Consider the following 24,921-nt stretch of genomic DNA (forward strand, 5'->3'; position numbering starts at 1 on the left):
ATGTAAAATTTGATCATCAATTAAGGCCCCATCCTACCCCTGGGATCATGATTTTTACAATCTTGAATGTAAACTACCTGAGGATGCTTCCATATAAATATGTCTAATCATTCCTTTACTGTTCTTGAGAAGAAGATTTTTAAAGATTTTTCATATGTATACCTACGTAAAAATTTGATCTCCCACTGAGGCCCCACCCTAGCTCTAGGGGCTCTGATATAAATAAACTTGAATCTATATCACCTGAGGATGCTTCCATATAAATATCACTAATCATGGCTTTGCTGTTCTTGAGAAGATGTTTAGATATTTTTCCAATATATTTCTATGTAAAATTTTGTTCGCTCATTCTGACCCCATCCTAGCCCCGTGGGTCATGATTTGAACAAAGTTGAATCTACACTATCTGAGGGTGCTTTCACATAAATATGACCAATCATGGCTTTCCTGTCTTAGAGAAGAAGATTTTTAAATATTTTTCCTATATATTTCTATGTAAAATAGAAGAAGATTTTTAAATATTTTTCCTATATATTTCTATGTAAAATAGAAGAAGATTTTTAAATATTTTTCCTATATATTTTTATGTAAAACTTTGTTCGCTCATCCTGACCCCACCTTAGCTCCGGGGGTCATGATTTGAACAAATCTGAATCCACACTACCTTAGGATGCTTCCAAATAAAAATTACCAATCATGGTTGTTCTTGAGAAGATGATTGTTAAAGATGTTTCCTATATATTTCTATGTAAAATTTTGATCGCCCATTGTGCCCTCAAGGGTCATGATTTGAACAAACTTGAATCTACATCATGTCAGGAAATTTTCACTTAAGTTTCATCTATTCTGGCCCAGTGGTTCTTGAGAATAAGATTTTTAAATACCCCCACCCAATTTTCACTATTTCTTAGTTATCTCCCCTTGGAATAGGGTGTGGTCCTTCTTTAGAACAAACTTGAATCCCCTTTACCCAAGCATACTCTATGCCAAGTTTGGTTGAAATTGGTTTAGTGGCTATTGAGAAGAAGACGAAACTGTGAAAAGTTAATTAGACGACAGACAACGGACAAATTTTGATCAGAAAAGCTCACTATAGCCTTCGGCTCAGGTTAGTTAAAGGTGTTAATTGTATTGCCAGTCCGTGCTCAGTGATGTGTGCAGAGTTTAACAAATTGAACACACCCGTGAAACGTAAACTGCTTTTGTAAACAGGACACGAGCTCTGTTATTGTTAATGTTTACGTTTCACGGGGTGTATTCAATTTGTTAAACTCTGTACACATCAATGAGCACAGACTGACAATATGAGTTGGTTTTGCGTTCTCAAATTTTTACTGTGAATTTTCTGGATTATAGTTTTAATATTTTTCAATAATACACAACAAAATTTCTACTTTTCTTAAGTACTAAAGATAACGTAAACTTTGTGAAAGTGCAAGCATGTGTCAATCAAACGCGTCCCGAAATTCGTATAGTTTCAATAATTTCCAGATAAAATAAGTTTTATTACAATTCCGTGTGAAATGCTATAGCAACATATAAGTCATGATATTATACAGAAAATTTGAGAAAATATTATCTTCATATCTGTGTCTAAGCCCCTTTAAAAGTGACATACCTTAAAGTCATATTGACTAAAGGAACAAAAATTTCATTGCAAAACCTCAAAGAGAGGGGTCACAAGTTCTTACATTGTGTATATGTGTGTGCAACACTTTCGTTTCCAGTTATCTTAAAAAGCGTCTGAGATTTTACAATAAAATTTTATTTCACTACGGCCTAAAAAAGACGTCCATTGATTTTGAGGTCGAAAGATCAAGGTCAGAAATTCATAGTGACTTAAAGAACCCTCCCCCCCTCCCCCCCCCAATGATTTTCAGGTCAAAAGATCAAGGTAAAAAATCCTTACAGTCCAGAAAAAAAAGTTTCCAGATGAGCCTTTTCTATGAAATTTTATATCATAACCCCAAATGACTTAAAGAAGATTTCTGATGATTTGTTAGGTCATAAGTCAAGGTGAAAAATTAAGAACTTGCATAAAATGGTTTCCTGTCGATAACTCTTCTTCTCTGAAAGGTTTTGCGATGAAATTTTATACCTTTATGGTAGTCAATATGATATAAATATAAAGACTCCTATTGATTTTGAGGTCAAAAGGTCAAAGTTTGAGGTGCCTTCAGAAATTTCAACTACATAAACCACACCGACATTCAGGTTCAAGACTAAATATTTGCCCTCATTGGAATTCTGTATGATTGTTCCCCGAGGAGGAAGTTGTGGGAAAACATACTAGCCAAAAATAATGAAATTCACGTTCCCTTGGTCTGAACCTGATCTGAACCATATTAGGATTGCATTATTGCTTTATATACTAATTAGCTTTGTCCTTGAAATGTGCAGCTGTAGTAATCAATTAAGACTTTGTTCAAAATTGTAAAAATATATCACATATGGCCTTAGGCACCAGCTAGTATAGGCTTACACATAGAAATATATATAAGAGAAAATTACATCTTTCTTTAAACTCCAGAAACTTTCAAATTGTATTATATGCATACTTCAGTGACTCAGTACCTAAAATAACATTTATATCCCTATCACAATGCAATTGAAATTAGAAATTTACATATGCAAGTTCAAAGCAAGAAAAAATATAAAATTACTGACTCATACAATTGTCAAGGCCAGGTAGTGTGAATTTGATGCAACATCTTATGAATCAAGATCAAGGGAAGAAAAAGCAAGTTTTTAATCATGAAGAGCTTGTACATGACACATTTCTTGTATTTTGAGGGTTACGTCAATTTACCAAGGGAAATGTACACCCAATCGGGCTTCTTTATTCAATTAAATGAAATATGGCATATTCCTCGAGACTTGCATGTCTGGCCACCAAAGGCCTAAAATCATACTGAAAATATTTACCATGACAATACCAGCATGTCTATCCCAAATTTTAAATCGGAGCACTATCTAACCATAAAAGACGAGTAACATTCTAGCAGATTTATTTGTATCCATAAAAGTATGTACATTTCTCAACATATGACAAATGGATGGAACAATGAAAAAAAAATCAAAATCATTAAAATTACAGCAGTGAACAGAAGAAACAAAGGATTAAATATCACAGTTTGATTACGACTACTGTATTATAAGAAATAAATTAGCGTTACAATAGGGTATTGCTGAAACTAAAAAAACGAAACAGCAGGATCTTGCCCAATTTATTGTTCAAGTTATTGCTTGAGATACAGAATGAACTTTAACAGGATAATTTCGAAAAAAAAAACATCATAAAATCTTTTACGTATCTCTGCAATTCATTTATTGTTCAAGCCATTGCTTGAGATGCAGAAAAAATTTAACATTGATTCTAAACCAAATTCAAAAAAGAGAATCCACCAAAAAAAAAAAAAAAAGATTTCCTGTGATCTGTACCTGTCAGGAGATTAACCACAGAGTAATATTTAACTTTCACACTTAACTTGCTTCAGTTACACAACATTTATCATTCCAAGAATACTGAACACAATTGACCTTTTCTTAAATATGAAAAACATTTGAAGTTTTCTTAATGATGAAATAAATGTTATAAAAAAATTACAAAGAGGAATATCTCCTTTTCTTGAATTTAAAGAATGCCGATAACTCTATTATAAATACTCCTGTAATAGCTGTAAAAAAAAAGAAAGAACAGTAACAGAGAACTCAAGAATGGGAATTTGGGAAACAATCACTTCCACCAATAAAAGTTATAGCACCTACAATGCATTATGCAGTCTTGCTACAGATGAACTAAAGTCTGTTTACCCCAGCATTTGATTTGCCCATTAATCAAGGCTCTTATTGTTATACAATGTAAAAATTTCAACTAAACTTGACAGAACCTTCTGCTATGGGAAGAAAGAAATATTATTACAAAATCTCTGACATAGCATAAGCAAAAATTTATAAGCTCCAAAAAATGCATAGATTACCTTCAACATCGCTAATATAGGATAACACTGAGAGTGTAACTAGAACAGAAAGCAAAAGAATGATAAAATATCAATATTAAATCTAAGTAAAAAGTAACAAAAAAGAAGTAAAGGTACCACAGAATCTCAGTGTACCCCGAAGAAAAGATAACAATAATTATACAATGTAAGTGGAATATATCACAAATCTAATGGAACAACCTTATATTTAACAATAAATAAAAACAGATCCTCCATTATCAAACAGCATCTATCTTCTTTTTTGAACTAAATGGTTCATTTGTTGCTAACTTCCTCTGCTTCCGAGGCCATGTAAAAGTGTCATAACCACCGGAGCTTACTTTTAATGGCTCAGTAGATGCTTTCGTTACTGACATTGGGGAGTTTTCTTTTGAGAATGCTGGGTGTCGTATACTTGCAATATTGAGATCTCTAACACTGGCAGTCTGAGAGGAAAAGGAGTCCATTGACTCTGCTAGTTCATCATCATTAAAACTCATATTGGAAAACCCAGATTCCATGTAATCTTTTGGGCTTTTCCTTCCTTTGGATTTTGATTTGGAGAGTTCACTTTCAAAACTGTCATCAGATGAGTCATCCATGGTGATAAGATGGTCACCAGGTTGAGGGCTGGCAGTGGAGAATTGCCTATCATCCCTGTCAATGGTCAACTCTTCTAACTGCTGGTACAATTTATCTCCAGATGTCCGGGAAGGGAGGGGTCTGTTGGGCTTGGAGGGAGTTATGGAACCCATTGACCCAAAGGAATGAGATTTTGGTATACTGGTCTTTGATGGGGTAGATCTTTTCGAGATTTCTTGCACTGGTTTTGCAGGTTCTGTAGGTGGTATTGCCATATCCATGATGTTAATGGACTCTTTTGTTGATCTAGTCTTCTTCAATTTGGGTTTGAATGGAACAGACTGGAATGGATCATCGGTTGTCAGTGAATGATACTGTACAGAGGAGCCGCCCTTAACACTGGAATGACTGGATTTTGTGTACATGGGATCCGCTGTAAATAAAGTGTCCGGAGAGGCCTTCTCCCCATCAGGAGACATTCCTACAGAAGACGAGCCAGATAAAATGCGCGAGTTTGATTTTCTTGGAAGAGTCGCATATGGAATACTTGCAGCTAAATCCTTGCTCACATCCACTTTTTTCTTGTCTTCATTTGTTTGTAATAAAGGACTTGAACCCCCTCCTACAGAATGATGTGTTTTAGACTTTGGTAGGAAGTTAGGATGAAATGGAGCTTTAGCAAATGGATCACACTCTTTCATGGAAGATTTTGTGGATAAAACATTATTTGTTGTAGATTTTTTCTTTGAAAACCTTTTCCTGAATGGAGCAGCAGTAAATGGGTCACTTTTTTCCTTGTCGTTAACCGTTGGAGACATTGCAGGACTAAGTCCTACTTGCGGGGACACAGTACTGTTGCTACTTCCTTCATGACTGTCATCACTGTCATGTTCATGTGAGAATCCAATCTCCACACTGCCATGAAAGTGAGGCGGTCTAAAGTCATCCTCCAGCTCATCATCATCCAGAAGAGGTCTTACTCCGTACTCATGTCCCATAATCCTGTCTGTAGGCAATTGGCCTTGTCCTGGAACTGAAGTCGCATTGCTCTGAGTCTGTTCATTTTCAATGTTCCACTCCCCTTCCTTGCGCTTAGATGTCACAGGAACAGGCCGACTCCCATATTCATCATCCAGCTCCTGATAGCTAAAATCTTTCTTTGTGTTCTGAACTTGATTGATGGGATGATCATCCTCAGCATAAGAGGAACTTGATTCGTGTTCCTTGTGCTTTGATTCAGCAGATTCCCTCACAGCTGATGGTTTCTCTTCTTTATCCTCGTCTGTGTCAACAAACTTCTGGTAACGAGAGCCCAGACTCAGTGCAGCCTTCATCAATGTTGCAGGGAAGAACTGATTACCAGAGTTGTCCACATGATCTTCCATCTTCTTTGTTTGATCATCTTCATCTATGAAATATAATACCAATGGTAAGTTTCAACTTGATAAATTACTAATAATAATTAATTCCAAACCTCATTTGTTTTTTCCTCCAAAAAGGAAACTTTAAAATAGTTAAAGAATGTTTCTTTAGTATTTTTCAAATGAAGAAAACTTAGTTTTGAAAGTCACGTCATATCATGCTGGTAGTGACGGCATGCATCATACCTTGTGCAGAGCTACAAGATTTAATATTCCTCTGACACTACATGAAAATGTTGACCATTTTCTTGTACCCACTGGGAAATATAAACCATTATAATATACCCAGGTCTGCCTTCTAAACGTCCATTGGAAAAACGTCAATTCATAATGAGAATGCATTACCAGAGCTCGTAAATAAATGAATACTGTTAAAAAGCAACCTCAGAAAAACTTTTCTTTCAAAACTTTATCTTTGAAATTGAGGACATTTTACCCACCCACCCCCTTCATTTTGTGCCTGTAGAAAACAGAGAATATTTAAGGGAGATGTGCAAAACATCATAATCTGAAGGTTCTCATAACTGGTTAGAAAATGTGGCAGTTAAGTCAAATCTAAGTGTAGCACCACATGCTTTGTCTTACACACCACACAATGTGTTCTGAATACAATTACTAAAGGTGCAATATGTAGTCCTGAATAAACAAAGTATTTCATGTACATTATTCTGACCAATTTATATACATGTATTCAGGATGCATTGATCTTGTTCCCATGACCACTTGTAAAATAAACAAATAGCCCACTCAACCATCACCAAAGTTTGTCAGCAGTTTTGAAAACAAAAGGAAAAGATAACATTTTTTCCTGATTTATTATAAACAAATCCTCAATAATAAAAAAAACACAATAGTGTATCTTTTCAATGACAAAATATTTCTTGCACATATTCATTGCACTGTCCTGTAAGATCAAATGCTATTCACCTTGTTTCAAAACTGCTGACAAAATTCACCGTTTATGAATGAATTCTTTTCGTAAAAAATTATTTTGTAATAAATTCCATGAAGTAAGCTTTTTGAAACCAGATACATTCCTCAACAACCTTAACAAATACCCAATTTTGAAACAAGGTTTTTCATACAGTTTATACAACTAACAGATAAAACATCTCAAAACCTGATTAAAAGGTATTCTTCACTTATTATAAACTGCCACACAGTGCATTTTCAATACATACATGTACATAAAATCTGTAACTCCATGTAATAAAATTCTCTTGGGTTTCCTAGAATCTGGTTTCAAAGCTTAAAAATGTCCAAAATGCCATTTTTGACAAAAAAATTAAAACATACATTGCATCATAAATTACATGCCACATCTTTAAAAAGTCAATTTCTGAGATTTCCACACCACCCACAAGTACACATACACCCACACATAAAACATGCTTGACTAGAATTGCCGCAAGTCTGGTAGTCAGTTATTAAACAACAAAAATATGAAACAAAATGAAAAATGAGCCATTTTTGTGTCAAACTAAAATGAATTAAAAGTTGAAAAGAGAAAGTAAATGACCTATCATGGATTCAATGTAAAAGAATGAATTAAAACAGCACTTTTTTGTGATAAACGTAAAGAATGGATTACAAAGACATTGTAAAATCAATGACTCAAGTATGTACAATTAAATCATTAAGTCATGCTCGCTTTAAGATTGCAGTCTGACAACTGAATGAGACAGGCATTGATGGGACAAGATAGCAAAAGAACATCAACCTCACTATGGCAAGTTTTTTTCAAAAAAATATATCACAAGATACTCCAACTTTCAAAAGTAATACCACAAGTAAAAATGTTGTCATCAACTTGTCAAAATAATACTTTGTTATGGATCATGTAAAGGTACATTTAAGCCAACCTGCATAAAAGACAAACCCTGATTACCTATTCACAGTAATAACTATCTTCATATTTAACTATCCCTCTTTAAAGCTATTATTCCCATTATTATTACCTATACTGTACATGTGCATTCTTCTAAAACCTTACCATATACATGTAAATACTAAGTTTACAGGTCTAATTTCTCACTACTAAACCAGCTGTACAAGTATAGCATGAAAAGATTTCATTAAACATTTTTTTCCTACATTAAAAAAAAAAGTTTTAAAGTGCAGTCAATTTGTTCAAGTATGTCATACTTTAAAAACTTAATTTATTTAGCTTTGTCGAGTAGGAAGAAGAAACGCATTGTAAACTACATAGTCTTTGGTCTGTAACTTGTACCAGATTACATGTTTACACCTCCTCCACAAGAGGAGAACAACACACACCCTGCGGCCTCCATGAAGGAAGGGAGTACCTCCGCTTATGTCTGTGTTCTGGAATAATTCAAAACAGGAACTGAACGTTAAGGGGGCACCAAAGTCATCAGAGAAAAACAGGTTCAGACCTGTTTACTCCAATAACAAACCAACAAAGAGGGGGTGAAGGACAGAGAGTCCTAACAAGCCTACACAGGAAGTCTGAGCTGATTGGCTCTGGTGCATGCTGGGAATCCTACATGTGACCTTTACCTCCTGACTGGGAACTGTTGGCACTTCTATGGGGTTCACTACCAGAGCTGCTGCCATGCCTTACATGACCTGTAGTACAAAATGGAGCTCAGCCAAAATCATGCAATGCATGCAAAAAACAACAGAAAATGCTCTAATACACTATATTATGCTCAAGTAATAGCAACTCCATAAACAGGTCTGGACGATTTCCAAATATGGAAGTCAAGAACGATAACCGTGAATTGCTATAAATACACAGAATAAACAAGGTGCTAATCCTTCTGACCAATCAGATAACGGCATTTAGACGAATCCATGAGAAAGTAAATAAAACACGTGGTTTTAAAGTTTTTTGCTCAAAAGATTTTTTTAGACCAAACTTTTTGTGAACTTTATGCATATTTAGGAATAATATAATATATTTGACAATTCTACCGTGAACAAACATGACTTGAAAGCTTAATATAAATTCTAAGTGGGATTAAAAATCTGTCTCTACGAGGTAGCAATCCAAAAAGTTTAACTTGTGTTAAGAAATTTGATATAAATACGGCAGATTTTCAGTTTTTAGAGCCTGACATGAAAAAGTTTTCGTATGGGAATAACAGTCTTAATTATTTCCTGAGTGTTTATTACGAAATCGTCCATGCATTTCTGATATGCGAGATACATGTAAGATATGGTGATAAAAAGCATTCATGTACATTCCCTTTTCTCCATCTTATGTCCATTTAGAGTGTATATGACATGGTATTCGGCGCTTATGAAACCCGTGTTATTTTAAAAGTACATGTAGTCTATATACGATGAATACTTGTGTGCAGTACGTAGAGCTATACACATGGAAGCTACGCGTTATCGATGACAATCGGACGCCTAAGCAAAATTATATTTACCAACATAAACGTATGTTCGTATTTGTTATAATTGTACTTGATAATAGCTTGTCAGTGTGATCTATTCCTCCGTAATTAAACGATCGCATAGTTACATGCATTAATTTTTTTTTCTTTTCCGAGATGAAAATGTCAGGTTTGTTCACGGTAAATATGTGGGGAATACCTTATTCGCCCAAACTTTTCATCTTACTTCTAAAGATTTTTTGTCAAAAAAATCTTTTTGAGGACAAAAACAAAAGCACGTGTTCTCTTTTTGTTCCTTTGAAATATGTTTTGGGGTGTGTAAAAATGCTATTGTCTGATTGGGCAGAGAAATATTTACATGTATATGATGTATATTTATAGTAACTTTCAGTTATCGTTCTTTACCTCCATATTTGGAAATCGTCCAGACCTGATAAAAGAAAGAAAATTAATTTAAAAGAAAGAGGAAAAGATATAACATAGGTGAGTTTGATCTAAAATGCAGTTGATTACATGGAGCATTTATCTCTTGCTTAGTAAGGGAGAAATAGTTTTTCTTAGATAATAAAGTCATTAAAAGTTTATTACAGGTCATCACTGTATTTTATATCATTCATCCTGAACAAGAGAAAACTTCTTTTACAAAATGTACATAAATATTTTTAGCTAATTGAAGTAGAGGGATTTTTAGCATATTATTCTGTTGAAATTGGGTAAAGCACAAAACTGCAAAATAATTACTATGGGACAAAATAAATATCAAAGACTCTCATGCAAATAAAAACAAAATGCTAAGGAAAGTATTTTGGAATTACTTTATCCAGGACTGAGCTAATCAACTCATTGACAAATGTATACAGCTTTGAATTTGCTTAAGTTTATTGGAGACAAATCTTTTTAAAATAAGTTCTAGATCAACCTGTTCTAAATCGTCAACTTTCTGTCCCTTTTGTTGATTATTAATCATGGAGATTAATTTGAATACACTGAAAAGTTTATCCTGCCATGAAACTAAAAACCGCAGCAAATATAGAGTTGTATACAATTTTTCCTACAATGTATTTAAATTTCCATTGGAAAAAAAAATTCAAAGTGTGAACTGTACATATGTAGATGAATATAACATAAAGAAAATTAGAACATTTTGTCAATCTTAATATTCATATAAACTACTTGCCAAATAAATACTGGTATTTAAAATAATAAAAAAAATCAAAATCTAGACAAGCATATACACCATGGACACCTTCAAAAAATAAAGAAACAAGTATTAATATCAAAGGCTGATTTGAGATATATACCTGGTTTTTTAAAGGGTGCTTTTTCAAATGGATCAGAAGAATCCGACCCTGACATGACTAGGTCTTCTCTACTCTTGACATTTGATATACCTAGAATGAAGGATTGGAAGCTTATTCATCAAACATAACTCAAAAGAATGAACACATCCAAAACACCAAGTCTGTCACTTTAAATGACCACTGTTAAAGTTTCTGCAAATGTTCACTGCAATACTGCTGATTAAAGTATCAATGATCATTTGCTTGAAATTCCCTTTGACTACAAATACCACCCCTTACTGCTGTTAGATCCTCTCCTCAGTTTGTCAAACTCTTTTCCAAATAATTCCTCTTCTGTATCTACTCCAAAGTTGTCATCGAATGGATTCCACTCTGCTATATCTGCTGATACAGCTCGTGTCATACCTGGAGACCTTCAGTAAAATAAGCACAGGTATCAGAAAATATAACTAGAAAACTGACCAGTCAGCAAGGGCCCCCCTGAGGGGTAGAAATATAAGGGTGCAGCTTACAGAATGAGAATTTTACTTGATTACAAAAATTTAAAAATATATGAAGAAGAATATGCAACAACAAATGTATTTATAAAATTTCAAGATAATTCCTAAATATCCAACAACCTGTAAATAGTATTTACATAAGGCAGTAAAATCATCATATCTATAATAACTCAATTAAATGTATATTTTAACAAGAAACAGTATTTAAATATTTTTCACCTCAAAAAAGTTTTCATTTTCTTATACGACCCCCCATCCAGCCCCAATGAAATCCTTTACAGTTTGAGTATGATCCCCTGAGACTTACCTTGGAGGAGAGTGTATGGGGGTGGTGGAGGCTGATTTACACTTATTGTGCTGAGGAGCAGGCAGGAAATTCCTATTGGAGTGATATGCCCTACACAATACAGTGAGAGTGACCAATAGAATCAGCATATTTAAGATTTCACATCAATCACAATTTCTTTTTTGTAAATCTGCCAAAGTACATCAATTACACTGAAGGAAGAACTTTTCTTTCAAAGCATTTTGTTTAACCTACATATTTATAGAAATATATCATTTCTTTAAATTCATATTCCCTTTTTTTTAAAAAAAAAAAACCCTAACTTTTATAGGGATAATTCAATTAAAATTATTTAAGCATATATTCAAATTTTTGGCAAAAATTTCACAGAATTCTTTTTTGTACTGGTAAAATGATTCATGAATCACAAATATGAGACTGAATTGTTTGACGTACTTGAAAGCACTGCCCTTGCCTCCCATGGTGAGGTAGGCTGTGTCACTAACATTACGCTTGTGTGTTTTGTGAGGCTTTGGGGAACATGGAGGAGGTGTTATGGAGATCAGGGGTTGTGAATCAGTCTGAAATAACCACAAGTTGTCAAGTTTAGAGCAAATTTTGAACATCATCAACATTCAGTTTTCCCTAAAATTCAAAAACATGAATCAATAAAAAAAGTAATTTAGTTAACATATTTAAGAATTTTCACTTACATGTACGAACATAAAGTACATAATGAATATATGATCAATTTCATAAAATTTAAGTTTGTGCAAGTAGCTTATACAGTGGTACAGATGTGAATGAACTTACATTTTCTTTTGTTTCACTTCTTGGTTTGGAATGTGGCACAGTGGGTTTTTTAAATACATCATTTCTAATAGAATTATTTTGTACATTAGTGGAGTCTTGTAGCTGCACATAATGTTCCCTTCTTTGCTTCTGAGCCTCATTTTCCTGACTAGAATAAGGGGGGTACATCTGAGAATTACTTGTGGAGTGTGTAATATGGCTTTGGGGGACTGCCTGCTGGGACACACGACTCTGAGCAGGCGTGGGTTGTGTCACATTAGCTGGATTCTGCTGCTGATAATACAGCTGCTGTTGTTGTGCATAGTTCATTTGTTGTGGAGGGTACATCATTCTCTGTTGTTGAGGGTGAACCACTCCTTGTTGTTGAGGGTGCACCACTCTTTGTTGCTGAGAGGACACCACTCCTTGTGGTTGAGAACGCACCACCCCTTGTTGCATCACTCCCTGTTGTTGAGGGGGCATCATTCCCTGTTGTTGCGGGGGTACCAATCCCTGTTGTTGAGGGGGCACAACTCCTTGTTGCTGGGACATGTAGTTAGTTTGTGACATTGGACCACTTGGAGGTTGATATTGGCCAGGATGATTTCCCTGAAACTGATTCACAGTAGGGGCCTGGTACACATTTTGTTGCTGACCTGGGAAGTACTGAGGCCTGGGTCCCCCTGACACAGTTGAGCTTGCCTGTTGTGGAGGTATTTGCTGAACTGGTGCAGGGTTCCTATAGGCTTGCTGTGGTACAGTACCTTTCATTGGTTCTGTAATACAAAGTAAATGAAGTGACCTTTAGCACTTTTGTAATTAATGCCAAAGAAACCTTTTGAACTTTTTTAATTAATGTCAATGAAAAACTGTTAGAGGTAACTAACAAAATTAAAAAAGAAATATTGTATCTTTGCTACTAATCAAATGGAATGGAAATTTAACTCGATAAAATATTAATAAAACATTTTCTTTGTTTACACATCAAATATATTGACTTAAGATAATGTGGCCTATTCTAAGAATAAGCAGTTAAGACACCGGTCAAGGAGCATCTTTTATTCAATCCCTTTTAAATAATAAACATCCTTAACAGATGTCATTATAATGAAAAATAATAAACAGCTATACTCTTCCTATTACTGATAATCTGACCTGCTTTATTTGGTTGCATGGGAGGGGTTGGGTTTGTAGGCGTTGGACGTTTTCTTGGCACTACAGATGTTTGTATGGGTAAGTTCAGGGAATTGGTCTGTGGCATTGCTTGACCTTTAGGTCGTGACCTTGGGGTTACAGTTGTGCTCTCAATTGGCTGGACAGGGGTATTTCTATAAGTAAAAGTTGAAATGAGAGTTCACACTCATACATGTACATATATATACATCAACAAATATAAGAAATTAATGACAAAGGAAAGAGTCCTGAATGTTTGTAGTAAAGCTTCATTACTTTGAAGATGAAGTTTTGACTTGTCTGGATTCTGATTCTGTTAGAGGAACTGGTAATCTACTTAGATCTGGCAAAGGTGCACCCTAAAAAATATGGTAAACTGTTTATCAATCTCATAATCCAATACCAGCTGTAATGATTTTTCAAGACCTTCAACATGATAAAATGGATTCTGCATTTCATTGATAGTTTTATTACAGTTAAATATATAAAGAGCACACATAATTTGGCTAAAGAGGTAAAAAAAAAAGGAATCTGTAAATCCACAGACAAGCTCACAGTATCAGTATTGTTAAATTAAAAGACAGCTTACATTCATGTTAGGGACTGGGCAATCTCTGTGGGACATACTAAATGCCAGCCAGGACACCTGATATATATCTGGACGCTTTTCTGGGTCAACCTCCAATATATATGCTACAAAACAAATTTTACTTTTATTACCTCACTTTGAGAACTGCACTTCAATTTCTCTCGTAAATATATACTTAGAAGTTAAAAATAAAATAAGCATCTATAGGTGCAGATAATTCCCAAAATTCTCATAAAAACATCATTTTTATTTTGCATTCATTGTTGTAAGAATTCAAATAAATCATAATTTAAATCTGTATGACAATAAATCATAGTAAAAATCCATATGACTTACCAATAAGAGAATGCATCATCTTTGAGTATCGTGAATCATCAGGAATAGTGAAATTTCCACTCTGGACAGCTAAGGTACTTTCACCAAATGGCAAAGTGAAGAAACACAACTTGTAGAGTAAACAACCAAGAGCCTGTCAAAAAATATGTACATAGTGAACAGTTCAACAAAAAGTTAGTATTTTTAAATATACCTTTTAAATAAAAGCATTATTTTTTTTTTTTTATTGATTTATCACAGATCAGTTATACCATTACAAGATAGCAGTTTATATTTTTATTGATATAAACTGCACCGACTCCTGAATACTTCTGATGATAATTCCCAGTCTTTTTTTTTAATTTTTTAATTAGACTCTGAATACTAACCCAGATATCACTTTTTATGGTAATTGGTTTTCCTCCGTATAAATCAACCATTTCTGGAGCTCTGTAGGAAACTGTGGTGTACCTTTAAATAATTCAGTAGGAAATAGAGATCGACTTACAATACAGGTATATATGAAAATGTTTGATTGAAAAACAAGGCCAACATTTTTTTATATTCTGTTTTACGGGAGCGCCGACCCTAATTTGGGCTAAAATGAAATAAAAATAAAAGCCCCCAATTCAAGTTTTATTTTTATTTCTCCCGCCGATAGTTTATTTATAGTCACTGAAAAAATAAAAGAAATAACCTTTTTACGAGCCTTTCAAAATGCGATTTGTCATTGGCTGAGGTAAATAGATTCATCCAATCACAGTATTCGAAGCGTGAAGAGTCACTGCACAGCATAGCGCCAAAATGTCAGAATCGGAGGGTTTCACATGTTTTTAAATAGTCAGTTTAAAAAGTGACGTGTCAGTGTTATATATTAGAAAAAGTATAAATTTTAATGACAGATTGAATGAAATAGATGAATCAGTGATCTTGATCAAATGTCATGCGGAGGGCCACGTGGAAATCGAGGTTCTGTCAACCGCTTGTTTTGAAAGGTTTTGAGTACGTATTATCTTTGACAATTGCTTCAATACATTGAAATACGTCTTGAAGATTTTTTTTAAACTTAATTTTAAGACAGAAATGTTTTCTTTTACAAGTAACGACAGAACACTACAACAATCTAGAACTGGTAGAAAGTGGCGTGACTGAGGAAATTCGAGTCACAACTTTCACTCGTTTTATGACAAATATTGGAATTCAGAATTATCTACGAAAATATATCAGTATATATGCTTGATTGACACAAGACATTATTTCCTTTTTTATCGCTTTATGGAATTTTACGTGCTATGTAACAAATTAATATACATTGATGGATCAGCGTATTCATATCAGCTGATGTAGTGTATTAATCCGAGATTCCTCTGACTCTAACCGCTGCTTTTATATTTTGAAAATATAAAAGCAGGGGTAAGAGTCAGAGGAATCACGGATTAGTAGTGTATATGTATAGCTCTTGTTTAGTAAAACAACTTTTTTTTACCACTAGGGAAAAGTATTGTTGTAAATGATACTCCCTTACAAATATTATTTCAATTCAAGACCTGGTTCCTTTTTTCATTCAAAAGTTGTGGATTAGAACCATTTTCAACAATTAAATTTTTAAATTCTGCAGTAAACAGAATATTGTCATAGGTATTTTACATGTGTATACTATGGGAAAGATGTGTATTTTCTACAATTATTTTGAAAGTTAGCATGCTCAGCACTGTATTTTCTCCATAACTTTGCCAGAACTAGTCCCAGATCCTTAGATCTTGTAATTTGCTGAATAATTTACTGAATACTGAAAAATAAAAGATTCTGAAAAGTTTATGAGGGGTGTGACAGAAGTCCTATAGGTTTACTGTGGTGACAATATGATATTTGACAACTGAGAGAAGACTATAGATTTGTATGTTTGATTTGCATTAATGTTAGAGACTGCAAGCTTTATACTAGAAATGCACCCCTGCCCCAAATATCTAAGAGAAAGTTAAATTTAAAATAGTTCATTGATCCATTAACAGTACCAATTCTGTGTTTTGTGTACATAAGTTTTTCAAATAACACTGTTTTTCTAACAAATTAAGGTCATACAAAAAAAATTCCAACCTTAATTTAAAATAAAAATAGTTCAATGATCCATTAACAGTACCAATTCTGTGTTTGTGTACATAAGTTTTTCAAATAACACAGTTTTTTTAACAAATTAAGGTCATACAAAAAAAAAATCCAACCTTAATTAAAAATAAAAATTTTTATTGCATTTTTTCATTTTATTTTTATTTTTCTGACCGACTGCTTAAATTTCGAGCTTTTATTTTTATTTCGACCCCCGACTCAAATTTTTGAAAAAAATTCTCGTAAAACAGAAAATAAAAAAATGTTGGCCCAAACATGTATTGTTTCAGTTGGAATGAATATAATTTTAGTATATCACAACGGCAGGTATCAGAGAGTTAACAGAAGGGATCTGAATCTTACTACAGGTATCAAAGAGTTAACAGAAGGGATCTGAATCTTACTACAGGTATCAGGGAGTTTAGAGAAGGGATCTGAATCTTACCACAGGTATCAGAGAGTTAACAGAAGGGATCTGAATCTTACTACAGGTATCAAAGAGTTAACAGAAGGGATCTGAATCTTACTACAGGTATCAGGGAGTTTACAGAAGGGATCTGAATCTTACCACAGGTATCAGAGAGTTAACAGAAGGGATCTGAATCTTACTTTCTGATTTCCTCTTCAATCTGCTGGACATTTTGTTGACCAGGTACAACAGCTTTCGCAGTTGCACTCCCAAAATCACACAGTACATAATGTCCACTGTCAGACACCAAAATATTCTCAACCTGAAAACAATATTACAAATTTGTTATCAACAACCTTTCCATACAATTCTTAATAGGTTTAAAAACTTTATCTTTTACTGTAGAACAAGAAAAATAAGTGCATTTATATTTAAAAACAGGGTTGTGCATAAGACCTGGGGGCCAGGGAATTTCCCCGGCCTATAATGACATAATCCTCTGGTTATTCAACCCTCACTAGGGGAGGAAGACACCCTTCTACTTTTAAAAGTCCCCCTTCTATTTCAATTCTTTGAGACAAAACTTAAGAGCAAATCTACAGTATATAAATTTTACTTAAATGCATGTGCTTCTGTCAAATACAAAATTTGATCTTTTTGCTCCTATCTATTGTATTATAATGCAAGTAATGACACTCTAAAGTGCCTTAAATTTAACCTGAACACAACATTCTATACACAACAGAGTATTAAATTGAAATAGAAAAATGGAATACCAACTGAAGAATATCTACATACATGTACACCTAGAAGGATAAAAAAGCCAATGTTAACTAGTAAATCCGCTTGCTTAATGAAATGTATCTACATATATTGAAATAGGTTCATATTTTCAAAAAATGTTAACCTTATGAAAGTTCCTCCCTCTTTCCAATTTTCTATGTGACTCTGACACTTACATGTATATGAGCAAATAGTTTTTATCCACTGTCTCATGATTAAACTGTCTGTGTCACTGTACGTGGGCTTCATATTTTAGCAGCTTTGGAGCTACTGACATTGAACTAATTCATAATTACCGAGGGAAAAAAAATGGATACAATATCTGAGCTTTAACGATCAATCTGTCATTTTGAAAGGCTTTGAACATCAATTCCATTTCTTCTATGCAATTACATGCAACATTTGTTTTAATGTAACCCATATGTATTACTGGTGTCTTACCTTTTAATCTCTGTGTATCATTAAGGTCTTACCTTCAAATCTCGGTGTATTATTGGGGTCTGACAGTGATGTAACCTGGCCACTGCCTCACATACATCACAAAATATCCTCAGAACCTCTTTTTCTGAAAAGCCTGAGTTTATTTTTTCATTCATCTGTTGTATCACATGATCTGTTTAAAAAAAACCATAATAAAACAGGTCATTAATATTTTCACATGATTTAGTAAAAGAACAATGAATAGAGGATATATTTGATAAGTAACACTTAACCCAATGATTCAAGATTACTTAGTAGGGCTGTCACGGTTCCAAAATTTTTCGGGTCGGGTCGGTTCTGTAAATTTTCGGTTCGGTTTCGGGTTTTCAGTTCGGTTATTTACATCTATTTTAAACCTTAATTTCATGAATTTAACTTGAAAAATCTTTATTTGTTAAATTAAATTTACATAGAAAACAAGTCTTAACCATGCGAACGTCTAGACATCGGTGTGTAGAACTACTTGGCCTACTATTAGCCACAACCTGACCATTCCTGCTCGTTTTGATAATTATCTAATACTTTCACGACAAGCGTTTTGTCATGGAATGAAGTAGAGTTCAGTTGTGATGTTTATTCATCACTGTTATTGTCATCATTCCTTTGATTTCAATGCCATTTTTTATATTGAACAGACTCTAATATATAAACCAGACCCGAACCGAAATTCGGAAAAATGGAACCGAAACCGAACCGAACAACTTGGACCGCGGTTTCATGGTTATTTCAGGTACTCGTGACAGCCCTAATACTTAGACAATGTATTTATTTAAATTACAAAACTTGTAACAAAATTCCTTGTATGTTAGGCTCATTATTATGATTGCATTTTAGAGGAACTTGGATTTAATTTCACAAGTGTAAATATCACAATTCCTTTTCAAGGAAGAGAATCCTCAGGTAATCAAAGATTACAAAGCTCACCTCAACAAATGTTATCTTAAGGCAAAGTCTCACACCAAACAAATGTTCTGGTATTATGCATCCCTAGATACAAAATCTATACAAGTTTGGTCCAGGTAGGATCTTTAGATACATGAAAATGGACCTGGTCCAAAAACTTCAACTGTTCAATCACCTGTCCACTCACCTAGAAGATGTAGGTCAGATCCAGCATCCAAAGCAATTTTGTAATGTGCATCCCAAGATGCATCATCCATGCATGTTTGGTCATCATAGGGCTTATAGTTACTTGAGCATGAACCTGTTTCAATAAATGTAAATCAGATCCAGCATCTGAAGCATGTATGGTACTGTTCATCCCTAGCTGCATCATCCATGCAAGTTTGGTCAAGGTAGGTACTTAGGAATGACACCTCCTTCTAAAACTTAACCGGGACACCAATGCAGACACAGAAACCAACACAGGGGTATAGCATAAGCAACTTTGTCGGGGTGAGCTAATAAGAATTTAGGCCATACTAAATTTTACAAATCATTACTTTTAGTTTATATGATTTTGATTTTCTCTCTATACTAACTCACCTCTGCAGTACTGCATCAACAACATCACCTCATATACTTTGTTAGGTGCCATAGAAATGCTAGAGTCCACATAGCTGATGATGTTCTTATGACCACTAAGTGTTTTCTGAAAGGGAAAAGGTGGAATTAAAAAAGATTAAATTTTAATAGCCAGTTTTATTTTGAACATATAGGTATTAAGTACATTTACATCAACTTCTGTTCAATTTTTCCTTATATAAAGGTAAGAATGAAAAATAACTCTTTTTATATACCCTGAAAACTTTCACATATAGCGAAGATAAACCCCAGGGTATAACATGTGCTATCCACCCCTCAGAAAATTTACTTTCAACTGACAACTTCTGATTCCAATTTTGATTTCCTGCAATATGAGTGGTTAGTGACTTCTCCAACACTGGAAGAGTTCCAAAAAGCTTTACCCTGAGGTATAAAATGTGCTCTACAACCCTCAGAAATAATAATATACATCAGTATAATAAAGTGCTTCTGCCTCATAAATCTAAATTTTAGATTCTCATCCTACTGTACAGCAGGAAATTAACTCGCGGAGTTAATATTCGCTATATTTGTGGAAATAAAAATTCCGCGAATTCAACATACAGTGAATAATTCTTCAAAAATTGATAAGGATAAATCGAAATATTACCGATATCTGTGATTAGATTCGTTAACTCTATTTGTGTTTCCTTGCAAACATAAAAGCAGTAACACTTAATTCAGCCACCCAGTAGAGGTGCGATGTTATTATCTATGAAACATGTATTGTAATATTTCACTCGTGCATATCACTCGGTCTTATTATCTTTAATCAAGGCACTTACGTAGTAAACATAACACTGTTACACATTAATTCAATTTTTAGCCGGGCTTATTGCTCAAAGAGCAATTGCCGGCTATTGTCAGCCTGTTCAATGCAGGAAGTGTTGACCCCATAGTCGCCAAAATAAAGTTACGTGTAAAAATATAGTACTTACTCTCAACCACATTTGAGATAATACAAATGCTAAATAAAGCAACAAAAATGAAACGAAGTTTTATCTATACAAATAAACATCAGTAGTAATGACTTTGAAAACTTCAGTCCAAAGTCAAACACCATAGTTCATCTGCGTAATGTTTTTTAATAGTCAATGTTGTCGTAGCCTAGTTCTCTACAAAGACGGAGAAAAGCAGGAGAGGGAACCAGATACATTCGGCGGTGCCATGTTAACTCTGACCCTGATAAATTCGGACTGTGGTTTAGGTCCCAAAAACTAATTGGTTTATCATTTATTTTGATATTTTAAAATAAATTTTTCATAAGATTTTTAACAATTATTTTCAAATAAGATGTCATTGAACCCTTATTTTTATTATTATTATTATTTTAATAATTATTTGTACATATTCTTCCAATGTCTGCAGAGATCATTATTTAGCTGTTAATACAATGTACAGCTATGGCTCATGTAAAAAAAAAAATCAGCTTTGTAAATAAGCCCGGCTCTCTGTACTCCTGAGTACTTTGATATTAACAGTTCAACATTTTGACTATCGGTACTGACAACTGATTTAGATTCAGGGGGATATAAATATACTGCCGTAAATACTACTCTGTACTCTACTCAAAACATACCTATGAACGAACACCTGCCAAGGGGGTTCATTTTTTTTACATGAATGTTTTGGATACTACTTGAAATCACTTGAATAAATCACTCGAGTATATACTCATATGTATTTCAAAAATATTTAATAAAAAGAAAGAAAGAAAGAAGAAAATTTATCTGAATGTGTAACCTGTAAATCGTACATTTTTTCTTCTAATCGGGATCAGTATGGTGTTTCTTTCTATTTAATCGGTTCAGAATCGACTCAATACACAAGGAAAATATTTGCAGTGCTGACAAAAGTTTTTGCATAATTTTTCCTTTCCGCGAATTCAATCGACCGTGATTTGCTGCAAGTTCAACAAATCGCGATCTTTTCCGACCACGATTTTAACCTGCTGTATAGTAATTTGCTTAAAAATTGGGGTGGATGAATTTTATTTTGTATTCTCTCAATCTAATTAAAATTAGATGTTCCGAATCCGCTACCGCTTCTCAAACATCTAACAACATCCCATTAGGGGTCACGTCAGAGCGACCTTTCGATTATGAATAAACATAAAAGTTTTGGCCAATCAGATTCAACCTTCTGTATACGATTCTAAAATTAGTTCCACGGCTACATCTTAACATTACTGATGCTCAGTAGACTGTCTTACGTTGAATTAAAGTAATTTTGGTATAAATTGAACGTATAATCCGCCAATTTGGCATTCTTACCTAAATAATGCAAACGAAAATGCACAAACTACATGTATACGTCTATATATCCCGCACGTCACATTCATATTTAGCACGGTCTTTACCATGCATATTTTGTTTACTACGAAACCCCTCGGGCATTTAGGTTTGGCAGTAAAAAAAGAAACGCATCCGAACTATAAGCCAAGATTTCAGAGACGGCAATTTCATTGGGTAATCGAAAGGTCGCTCTGACGTGACCCCTAATGGGATGTTGTTAGATGTTTGAGAAGCGGTAGCGGATTCGGAACATCTAATTTTAATTAGATTGGTATTCTCTAAAATATCTACATAACGTTCTTCTATAATATTTTCGCATTGTTAATGCCATTAGGAATAGATTTTCTTGTTTATTCTTTAAAATATCTAAAATGTTATACTTTTTCTGCTAGTGACCTTGAACTTGGTGGAATGACTTTAGCTCAAGGTCATGACACACCATTGGGTCACATGCAATCTCTGTAACAAGTATGAGCTTCTAGAGATTCTCCATTACAAAGTTATATCCTGGATTAGATTGCACAGACAGACAGATGGTCGGACAGATGGACAAGGCAATTCCTATATACCCCCCAAACTTCTTTTGCTGGGTGTATTATGAGGCACAGATCACAGTGTTGTGGCTAATCTGGTAGTCACAACTTCTTATCATGCTTATTAATCGGCCTTTTTCCAAATACATACATTTAGTGTGAACAACAAATTCTTGTGTTTTGTATAAAAATATCACAGATTTCCTCTGTCTTTACGACATCTATTTTTTCTTTCGAAAATATTCTATAGCTTTAGCTTCTAGCTGTTGAACAGTTCTTTTAGATTTATAATTTTTCTGTTGCACTTATTTCCACTAAAGTTTACAAACTATCTTTTATTTTAATACAAAATAAAGTAGAATTTCTAATTTCTACGAGATGTAACTTTTACCTTGGATTTTTGTCTTCTCTATCTTAGCATCTAAACATTTCAATTTTGTAATCATGAATAATGTTAACAAAGGAAATTGCAAGCTTTTGTCAAGATACTCTCCAATTTTCTCGCATCCCAACACATCCAAAACAGGCCATTGTGTGGTTATGATATATCATTTTAGAAGAAATCTGCACTAATTTTCCATGTGCCACTTCAAACGAATGGAGGAACAAAAAAATTAAAAGCTGCTATTTCATATTTTCTTTTGATTACTCTTGAAATTGTAGACTATTAAAATATTTTAATGTAAATTTAGATTTTAACTACAGTCTTAAAAAGTATAGTATTAATTTTTTTCTCTATATTCTTATTAAATATGCACAACTTTGGACAAGCAGTATTAATTCAAAAGAAAACTGAAGGGATGGGAGGTCATTTTTGATCTTGTAACTGTTTTGTTATATGCTCTTACTTTAAAATTCTTGCTAATGGTACCAATGTTCATCAAAACTTAATAAAACTGTTACTTGGCTTTTCTTCTGCCCTCTCAATACAGGCATAATTTTTTTTTTCTACATATCATAACTCTAAAACTCAAATTGACTGTGATAACATTAGTAAAATGTAATAAAAAAATTTTTGATAACAAAAAATCAAAATAAATAAAAAAAATGGCAGGACACTTTGAAATGGGCTTTTGGGGGATGAGAAATTAAAATATAATTTTATCTTGTCTTTTCTAATGGCTGTGAGTGGAAGAACTCTTTCATCAAACCCTTGACAAAGAGGTATTCCCCTCAGGCAAGTCCTCAGGGAATAATTCCTGTCACAGGTTTGTTAAAAAAGCTATCCCACTCACAGCTAGTGGATAAGTGTATCATATCAGAATTCCTTTGAGCTAAATTTTCTTCTACTTACAGCTATATGTATCTCTCTTTTGCAGACTGTCAGATCATGGTCATTGTTTACAAACAATCTTTTGAGTGCATAATGATTTCCATTCTGTGCTTTCACCAAGAATACTATTGCAAAACCACCTGGAGAATCAAAGAAATATTTTAATGATGAATTGTTTAATTTTTATTACAATTGAGTGTAGTTATCTGTATAACATACATTTAATATAAAACTGGGGAAATTGGATATGGTTATATCATCCCTAAGTGCATTTATGGCTTAAGTCCAGCAAGAAAAGAGAACTTAAAATTTACGTAGGCCCTAAATATACTAGTATATCAAAAAAGTATGTATAGCATAAACTTTTGTATAAGTGCAAAAATTAACAATAATTTTGTTGACTAAATATTGTGATGTCATTAAAGTTTTGGAAATCAGCAAATGAAATAGTCTATAAAGGTGAGAGATGTAGGTTGTGTAACCAATATGATCGCCCATTTTCATTGCCTTAAAAAATATACTGCACTTTTGTAAGAATGTTCATAAAAATCTGAAAGCTATTTAATTTACATTGAAAAAATGTTTAAAAACTTGACTAATTCAAATATTAATTTACGAAAGAATTACAGAAACAAAAAGCAGTAAAACCTTGGGGGTTGCCCCATAACTTCTTTTATGAGGTAGACACGCCCCCTTTCACTTCAATTTTGCTTATTATTGTACATGAAAGAGCTCTCACCCTCTGCTATGACATCCTCTACTGTAACTGTAAACCTCCCAACTGTGAAAACCTTGCCAATGTAAGGGTTCTGAGTCCCCGCTGAATCAATTTTGAAAGGGAACAGTTTCTTCATGTTATATTTTGGTCATCTCATTGTCAGACTGGATAACACCTTCTAATGTTTCACAATGATCTATGTCGTCAACCGCTAAAAAAACTAGAAAAATATCATCAGCAATTATGACAGTTTTTTGAAAAAAATTCTCACAGACTAGTATGGTATGTCGATGATTCACATTGTCACCTTCGCACCTGCCACCAAAAATATGGTGGAATTCTCGTTGTTAGTTATGTCACGTGATATAACCTCAATTACATTTTAATAAATATCACATAATGTCCATATAAAACGCACTGTAACCTTACCTTGTAACTAATTATGTTTTCTTTTAAATTTCGAATAAAGTCTTTTTACAAAAACACAATAAACATTC

General features: G+C 33.7%; 1 protein-coding gene across 1 annotated transcript; it reads right to left on the reverse strand.

The window, feature by feature from the left end:
* Positions 1 to 2,991: 2,991 nt before the first annotated feature.
* Positions 2,992 to 24,695, reverse strand: LOC133204499 (uncharacterized). The gene is made up of 17 exons (XM_061340246.1): positions 24,446 to 24,695; positions 23,728 to 23,846; positions 19,568 to 19,673; positions 18,076 to 18,215; positions 17,020 to 17,141; positions 14,694 to 14,775; positions 14,326 to 14,458; positions 13,990 to 14,093; positions 13,677 to 13,759; positions 13,383 to 13,555; positions 12,249 to 13,003; positions 11,892 to 12,016; positions 11,457 to 11,546; positions 10,929 to 11,062; positions 10,650 to 10,739; positions 8,498 to 8,572; positions 2,992 to 5,970 (listed from the first exon to the last, which is right to left on the reverse strand). Exons 1-17 carry the CDS (start codon positions 24,558 to 24,560, stop codon positions 4,220 to 4,222), a joined length of 4,197 nt encoding a protein of 1,398 aa, XP_061196230.1. The 5' UTR covers positions 24,561 to 24,695; the 3' UTR covers positions 2,992 to 4,219.
* Between the last annotated feature and the right edge of the window lie 226 nt (positions 24,696 to 24,921).

This window comes from Saccostrea echinata, unplaced genomic scaffold (assembly GCF_033153115.1).
Source record: "Saccostrea echinata isolate AGI-Se365-2 ecotype Australia unplaced genomic scaffold, CSIRO_AGI_Sech_v1 ptg000053l, whole genome shotgun sequence".
NCBI lineage: Eukaryota > Metazoa > Mollusca > Bivalvia > Ostreida > Ostreidae > Saccostrea > Saccostrea echinata.

Coding starts and splice junctions, on each gene's coding strand:
- LOC133204499 (XM_061340246.1), bottom strand. CDS start 24,560: ATGAAGAAACTGTTCCCTTTCAAAATTGATTCAGCGGGGACTCAGAAC. Junction 19,674..23,727: donor AAAGAGAGATACATATAGCT/GTAAGTAGAAGA, acceptor TTTCCCTTTCAG/AAAACACTTAGTGGTCATAA. Junction 8,573..10,649: donor AGCACCCTTTAAAAAACCAG/GTATATATCTCA, acceptor TTTGTACTACAG/GTCATGTAAGGCATGGCAGC.